Source organism: Mixophyes fleayi, unplaced genomic scaffold (genome assembly GCF_038048845.1).
Source record: "Mixophyes fleayi isolate aMixFle1 unplaced genomic scaffold, aMixFle1.hap1 Scaffold_3154, whole genome shotgun sequence".
NCBI classification, from domain to species: domain Eukaryota; kingdom Metazoa; phylum Chordata; class Amphibia; order Anura; family Limnodynastidae; genus Mixophyes; species Mixophyes fleayi.
Window position 1 is genome coordinate 26,983 of NW_027447181.1, and position 8,977 is coordinate 35,959.

The window sequence follows — 8,977 nt, forward strand, 5'->3', positions numbered from 1 at the left end:
GGCACCGTTGACCTACATTCCGGCTGGTGAAAATGCCGCAGTGAAATTCACGTCATTTACAATTGCGACAATGACATTTATTTTTTTAAAGCAGCAATGCAGGTAGTCGCCTATATTACCTAGCACTCGTAACCCTAACCCTTCAATTAGATAATCTATACTGCGGGTCTTAGCATTGCTGCTTTAAAAGCAAACATCTCACTTTTGCAATGGAAAATGACGTGAACCCCAGCAGTACTGGACATGTATTGTGTGTGTGCTCATAAATCTATATATTTTTCAAGTCAGGTTTATGAGAATAGGTATTTTTTTTTAAAATAAATATATGGTGTCATTATTAGCAGCGTCACTATAAGGAATACCACTGTTCTACTGCTTTACTTATAAAAAAAACTCTCAAATTCCATTCACTTACATTTTCCATACGACAATCGATATACTACAAACTCATCATACAATGCATTTGGGCAGCATGGTGGCTGAGTGGTTAGCACTTCTGCCTCACAGTGCTGAGGTCATGAGTTAAATTCCCAACCATGGCTTTATCTGTGTGGAGTTTGTATGTTCTCCCCGTGTTTATGTGGGTTTCCTCCGGGTGCTCCGGTTTCCTCCCACACTCCAAAAACATACTGGTAGGTTAATTGGCTGCTATCAAAATTGACCCTAGTCTCTCTCTCTCTCTCTGCGTCTGTCTGTCTATGTTAGGGAATTTAGACTGTAAGCTCGATTGGGACAGGGACTGATGTGAATGAGCTCTCTGTACAGCGCTGTGGAATCAGTGGCGCTATATAAATAAATAGTGATGATATGGCCAAACATTACATTAAGTTCCTGACACGTAAATCACATTACCTGGGAAAGGAGAGAGAGAAGCTACCTGCAGACTCTGCCCTCAGCTTCCTATGCTATAACATTTTGGCTATATTACATACATGCTGCAGAGATATATCAACTGCATACCTGCCTTGTATCTGGATTTAAATGTCTGATTATGGAAAACGCTATTAACCGTCACAAACTTAGATAGATTTCAAACATAAACCACTAATTTAAGGCACACTCATTTCATCTTGAATAAATAACAAAAATACTTTAAAAAACCCAGACAACTTCTACAAACAACCCTTATAGCAAAATAGGCATTTGATTGCTTCAGCCAGCCGTCCTTTCTGTTTATAAGCCGCCCGAGAGCCACGCTGTTTCGCAATGCTACTTGGAAAACGTAGTTCCATCCATAATCAAAAGCTTGAATAGACTAAGAAGAGTAAACTACAAATCCCGTCGTGCACCGCGAACGTAAGGGTACGCTTCGCGCTCTCAGCCAAACCTAGTGATATGCAGTTCAGCAAAGCATTATACAGCGAATCAGGAAATAGATTGAGAGATGCTAGGCAATCAGAAGCTTAAGCAAACACATTGTGGGCGGTGTTCTAGAAGGTATCGGGTTAGGCTGTGCATTAGTTCGCACCGGAGGGAGGTAAATCTGAAGGTTCTTGTAGACGGCGGTAGGGCGGAAATGCCGGTTCATTCACGGGAGAAGAAGGAAAGTAACCACAATGACATGGAGGTGGATTACCCGGAGAATGAGGGGAGCAGCTCGGAAGATGAAGACACGGACAGCTCCAGCGGCAGCGAGGAGGGAGATACCTCGGGTAATTGCGTTCATACCGCATTTCTCAGTCATGTAACGCTGTGTTTACAAGTGCCCGCCCGCTGTCTTCTCTCAGATTAATAGGACATTGATATAACGTTTAAACTCAATATAACAGTGCGCCATTAGTTCCTCAATAAGGAAGGTCTCTATCTGAAGTACTGATTAATATAAATTACATGTGTTCCAATCAGAGCTCAGTCCAGCAGATCTATTCTCCGTAGATAGGAAGTCACTATATCAATATTTGCACCAACTGGATCATCATCCCAGATACTGTTAGAACCTCAAAGCAGCAGATGTGTGATTACAATACATGGTCTTATAGGGATACATTAATTAGCTTAACAGGTGTAGAGGGTTAATCAATACCCAATTAAACTCGGCTTCTTCTATAAATTCTAAAAATTCATCTAAAATAAAAGTGTCAAATACACACAAAACATAACAACTTTTGTTAAAATACATAATTATAATATATTATATGTAAAATATGATAATTAACATTATCCTTTACAAATGTAGAGGAGCGAACCATACTCTGTTCCATACTTATCAATCGTAACATCATACTCCATTTTAAGTTACAAGACACTTTGCATTATATATATATATATATATATATATATATATATATATATTTACTAAATAGATGTATTTCACATTATTACTAAAAAAAAATCCTGCTAAATATCCCATCTGTAATATCCTCTGTATCACATTAACCCGTTGTTATCAGATTGCTTACCGACCGGCATCAAATATGTGGGAAATTCAAATGTATTTGGTAGACATGAACTTACTTAAGATACAAATATAATAAAATGGTCTCAGTAGATATATTAACATAGATTGACAAAGTACCTTACTTGTTGACCCAAATAAAGAGGCCATAGTATATTATCATCATCGGCTATTTATATATCGATACTAATTCCGTAGCGTAGTACAGAGAACCCACTCACATCAGTGGGTGATTGCAGAGGGCAGTCTGCTAAAATATATGGTTAACTTTAAAAATGTTATAATTAGATTTTAGGCATGATGATCCAAAAAAAACCTTGCACGTCAAACCCTAAATTTTAAACATTCTGATTAATGGATTCCGTGTCTGTGTTTATAAATCTGTACATAAAGGCTTTCTGTGCATTTTTGGATAATATCTGCTACAATCTAAGTTTAACCAATCAATATGAAGAACACAAAAAATGTCCTTGTCCTATTAGATAATGCCTTCTACTTGTGTGTAAATATAAATGTAAAGTAACTCCGAAGCCAACAGACACATAATAACATTTTGTAAAGATTCATTGATCTCTATGCTGTGCCAGACAGCAATTATATACATGACTTGGAGGACACCATTTGAAAATGGTGCCAAAACCTTGTTTTCTTAGCAGGCGTTTGCTTTGGGGGGAAAGAGATGGTGCAGATGGAACCACAGAGGGCCACCCATAGCAACTAGTTTTATGTAAACAAAGACTCTTTATTTCCCTGCGTACAACACAAAGAAAGAAACTTAAGGTCCAATCCCCTTTAAAGCATTTATGCCTTGTAGTCCCCTTTTCTTTTGTTCTTCTGGCTGGAGCATGTAAATGAAATGCTCATCCTCACTGGTGGGCTGACCTGTGAAGGGTTTGTTTAATCTGTTAAAGGATATTTCCACTTTTTGAAATGTCTGTTTCAGAATGCATTACCTGGATTTGTATAGTGAGATGGATCTCTGTGGAATGGCCAATGTATAGTGCAGGGCATAGTCTGCCAACATAATTGGCTTTTATAAAATCCATTGCCAATAGTGACTAGGGAATTTCTGTTGCTGCCAGCACGGAACAATGCATTTTAAAAAGGATACAATTTAAAAACAACATGAAAATTGATGCATGGGGGATCAATGCAGTTTTAATGTAATCATTGTAGATAAAAGCTTAATTTAACACCTGCCTGTATATCTCCTAATGCAGGGGTGGGCAAACCTGTCCTCAAGGGCCATATCCAGTTCATGTTTTTAGGATTTCTTTAATCATGTACAGCTGAGTTAATCTATTTGGCTGGGTCAGTAATTATCCCACCTGTTTCTACAGACAGAAATCCTAAAATCATGAACTGGATATGGCCCTTGAGGACAGGTTTGCCCACCCCTGTGACTAATGTATGAAAAAGTATGTATGAATAAGTAGCAGAACAACTTACAGAAAATGAATATTTTGCCACATGTTCAAAGCCTTATCCAGAGGTCTTTGTTGTCCTGTACTTATTGCTTCGATAACATCATGCACAGACTTGGAATTATGGCTGTCTGTATGAACATCCTATGTTGGCCTAAACTGAGACTGCGATTGCTGGATTTAAATTAAGTACTGCAGTACTGTTTATGTCCAGCAGGAGGCAACTGATGCCTATTTTTTGGTTGACCTTTATATTGGACAGTGTTTTGTAGAGTAGTACAAGTATATATTCTACATCTGTTGGGTGTTTATAATGTTGGCCAAGTGGCTATACATGGGGATAGTGATAACAAAAACGGAATGGCTGGCTGTGTTACTGTCCCACTTGCTACTGTCTCTCGCCCACACCAAACCTCTCAGATTTTTGTTACTTCTGTATTTTTGTTTGAATGTTACTGTGCATTTAATTTCGAAGGTCAGGTGACTTTCAATGTTTGTCACAGTGGGTCACATTGATCTGCATGATTCATCTCTTAACAAGATTTTCAAAAAATGTGATAAGATTTATGCCTTTGTATTTATTTGCACACTTGAGTCTCTGAAACTCACATTGTTTTTGATGATTGAACAGTGTGCCTCACATATTTACCTGCAAGGTACATTTATAGAGGTTTTGAAAACGTTCATAGATAAGAGTAAAAGTAATCTTATAATTGTGAAACTGTCATTTGCACAAATAGTGGACTTGGTGAATGGCCATTTAATGTCTATATGGACAAAAGAATTTGGCTACACCTGTTAATTATTGAATTGAGGTGCTCCAATCACACCCGTTGCCAGAGGTGTATACAATCAAGCACCTAGCCATACAGTCTCCGTTTGCAGACATTTGTGATACAAAATGGGTCGTTCTGAAGAGCTCAGTGACTTCAAGCGTGGTACTGTGATAGGATGCCACCTTTGCAATAAGACGGTTCGTGAAATTTCATCCCTGCTGGATATCTCACAGTCAAGTGCAAGTGATATTATTATAAAGTGGAAGTGTTTAGAAACAACAGCAACTTGGCCACAAAGCAGAAAGACACATAAAATCCCAAAGCTGGTTCAGTGACTGCTAAGGCCCATGGTGCGTAATAGTCGCCAACACTCTGCTGATTCCGTAGCTGAAGAGTTCCGAACTTCCACTGGCATTAATGTAAGCGCAAAAAATGATATCTATGTAGATATCTGTGGACACTGCCTGTAATGAGTGCATACACACTGCAGAATTGAAATGATATTGTTTCATCGTTGAACGTAATATTTAGTTCGGTTTAAAACAAATTAAATGATAGTGTGCTTTGTAACGATAATCGTTCATTGTTGGAACGTACACACTAATGTGATATCAGGCCGAACGGTCGTTTATCGTGTGATTGGCCGATAATCGGCTGAAAAAACTGTAGTGTGTACCCAGCCTGACTGTTGGAACAATTAGTTATTAGTGACAGCAGCTTAAGATGCAATTTGCAATTATTTTGTTTTTTATGCTCATTATAACGAGGAGATGCATTAATATAAACTGGTAGTTTTTCAGTTCTGTGTCTCAACTAACAGCTGTGTCTTGGACATTGGCTAGTAAAGATGGCGGAGACCTCTGTTTGCTCTATGTTGTTTGTCTTTTTGTTTTATATTTAGTTGCATAAATCAAATTTTCTTACTCTATTTTTGTCATGTATTTGTCCTGCAGAAATGGATGATGAGGACTGTGAGCGGCGACGAATGGAATGTCTCGATGAGATGTCCAACCTGGAAAAGCAGTTTACAGATTTAAAAGATCAGTAAGTCTACTTTTAATAGTCCACAATTTGATTCATAACAGAACTGTAATGTAAGATTTTGGTTGCCAGTCGATTTCTGTGAAATTTGTCCGGTCACTAAACTTAACTGAAACAGATTGAATGTGTTGTTCCAATGCTGTTGTCAAGGACTCTTCTCCTTTGCACCAACTGTATGTTATGCATAGCGGGTATCTCTTGACAACGGGCAATCCAAAACATTCATTGGAAATTTCAGCCCCTATCTGTCTGTATTTTATATTCTATTGTATATATACACTTTAATCAAGGACACATCAACAGAATATTTGCCCGGCACAATATTATAATATTTATTTTGAAGCCACATTACCACCTGCAGTGTTCTCCCCAGCACCTATTTCCTGGGTGCTCCACACAGATTTTTGTACTTGGTGCCCAACAGAGTCCTATTATAATAGAATAAACCATTGATTCTCCTATTAAAACAGGCACAATGTGACCACTACAGCCAGCAGTGTGTGTTTGGCCACTGACCACCAGTCCTGGCAGATGTGGGCAATAACCTCCTAAACCTTTCAATATTATTGCAAATTATTACAACTGCCCCCAACCGGCTACTTCTTAATGCCACCCCCGTCTTGCAAAATTTTCTGCGGAGAACACTGACCTAGGATACAGTGCCGGGAAGCTGCTTCATGCAGCTGTTTCTCTAACAGCTTTTGCAGGATACCTGGTGGAGGAAGACAGCGTGTGAGCGGAAAAAGGCCAATCACAAGCTGCATTCAAGAGATTGGAGAATTTGATTGGTCCTCCTTCTCACAACACACCCACCTCCACAGGCTTTTAAAGTTAGTAAACAAAATTAATTTTCCAATTTAATATTCCAGCTGGATTCTCTGGCCAATGGCTGGCTGCACTTGCTATGCTGGCCATGCTGACTGTGATTTTCAGAACTAATCAAATTGTTGTTATATGATATTGTGGTGCCCAAAGTACTCTGGGCAACACAATATTTTCCTTACAAGATTTCTGTATCATTAGAAAAGAAAAAGGTGGTAAAACGCGTTGTGTAGTTCATGTTTGAAATTAGAATGCACAATTCATTTACCAAAAGGATAAAACAAAACCATTAATGACATTTCTGACCTTATCATTTAGCAGTCTTTCCATCCTTTGTAGACTTTACAAAGAACGATTGAGTCAAGTAGATGCCAAATTGCAGGAAGTGATTGCTGGGAAAGCTCAGAGTACTTGAACCACTGGCGACTTTGCAGGAGAACATGCAGATCCGAACAAAAGTGGCAGGTACAGGATGTTACGTTTGGGGATACCATCATTTTCTAACGCTTTAATATTCTGTGGCCTACGGCTGCATATCTTTTGTTCAAGTCAAACCATGTAACGTATGTATTTCATATCTTTTCCCATTTACAACCTCAAAGCCACCAGCGTTTTATAAATGGCTTTAATCCTAGTGAAATGCATGTAATTAGGTCTTTAAAATAAAACACATTCTAACCCACTATGTACCCTCCTCATCCCCTTTATTCTGCCCTTCCCTTATCCCACCCCCCCCCCCCAGCCCCTCTTTTTTGCTTTCTGAAGCCCTACATTTTTGAAAATCCAAAAAAATAGAACACATTGTTTTCAATGACCCCATACCCGCTAGCATGTTTAATAGCATTCCGGTGTGTTACAATTGCATTTTTCCCAACACCACTTACAACACTTAATGCAATGCTTTGGGGCTGCGTAAGTGGCCACCAGCACTCTTAAAGTGGCTAGTAACAAACGTGTTTCTATGCAACATGTGTTTGTACATGCATTTTTTTTATATATTTAAATGCAAGAGGATGTGAGGCCATACATTTTATTAGGTTTTACTCTTAATCCAACATCTTAAGGGCGAAACATGGGCACCATGGTGTATGGGCCTGCCATTAACCACTGATCATCACTTTACGTTAGTATGTAACAGTCTTTCTTCATTTGTAGACTTTACAAAGAGCGAGTTCTTTATTATTTGAAAATCTATGTATCTTTGTTGCATATGCGCACTTTTTTTTTATGAAAAAATAAATAGTTTTTTAATAGATTTGCCCAACGCTTAGAAGTGTGCAGTACATAATAGACACATAACACTCAGAGCTTTCAGCACAGTATTATCTGTTTTCTTTTTGCTATAGGAACAGTTGTGCAAAGAATGTGTAATAGTAGTAGCTGTGAGGTGTAACAAATCAGACCTTGAGCACAACACCAGACTAATAGTGATACAGTAACACAACCTACTGTATGTACAAACAGGAACATAGTTCTTGATCATGTAGAGAGTTTAGACGTCTGGTAGCTGTCAGTTTGCCATGAAACTTGACAATCTGGCTCTTTGGCAGCGACCTATAGCGGCTGCACCGTATCCAGTTTATTGTATTGAGTTTATTTAACCTTTTTAGTTTTTCTGTTTTGAAATGTAAATTTGAACATTTAACTAGAAAATATTCATGTTTTATTCAATTCATTCCTTTCTTTTTCACACACAGGAATATATCGAGAGCTGTGCTTGGAGTCTGTTAAGAACAAGCACGACTGTGAAATTCAAGCTGCCCGCCAACACTGTGAGGTACAGTCAGTACAAATATTACATAGTGTCGGACTTGTACGTTTATAGACCAGCAGGGATATAGAAACTCTCTGCCAGTTTGAAAGTAATATATTCTTAATAGCGGCATGTTTTTTTTCTAGCTCAGGAATGGTGTGTTGTTAATAACGTTGCAACTAGACTTTTTCTTCAAATGAGTTCCTGATGTTAGAGTTCAAAACTGAATGTCAGGTAGGCTTTAAGGAAAACGGGCTGATTCATTCAGGATCTTAACTTGAGAAACTTCTTATTTCAGTCTCCTGACAAAACCATGTTACAATGCAAGGGTGCAAATTAGTATTCTGTTTTGCACATAAGTTAAATACTGACTGTTTTTTCATGTAGTACACAAATACTTGATAGCTTATTTGTACGCTGAAATTTAAAGTTGATATTTGTGTGCTACATGATAAAATGAATCAGGCCCAACGTCTTTAAATCTATGTAAACAGATCTGTTACACTCACAATCCTGAGGTTTGTGCTCCTTTTAGCTTTTTCATCTCTTACATACACAGTTTCTACCGTATGACACCGTATTAAATTGATTTGTTGACTTGTTTGCAGCGGATAAAATGTTGACATAAAATTGACTGAAGTAGATACTTCTAATGTGAAGGGCCCTGATTCATTAAGGAAAGTTAAGCAAAAAATTGAGTAAGTTTTCTTACTCAAGTTTCTGAACAAAACCATGTTTAAGTGGTGCAAATTAATTTATTATTTTA

General features: G+C 38.0%; 1 protein-coding gene across 1 annotated transcript; it reads left to right on the plus strand.

Annotated features, from left to right (window-relative positions):
* Positions 1-1,407: 1,407 nt before the first annotated feature.
* Positions 1,408-8,235, plus strand: LOC142129769 (breast cancer metastasis-suppressor 1-like protein; the record flags this gene model as incomplete). The annotated part of the gene is given in 5 exon segments (XM_075194371.1): positions 1,408-1,652; positions 5,549-5,639; positions 6,798-6,866; positions 6,868-6,923; positions 8,156-8,235. Coding segments are annotated over 5 exon segments (432 nt in total), but the record flags the coding sequence as incomplete, so codon positions are not given.
* Between the last annotated feature and the right edge of the window lie 742 nt (positions 8,236-8,977).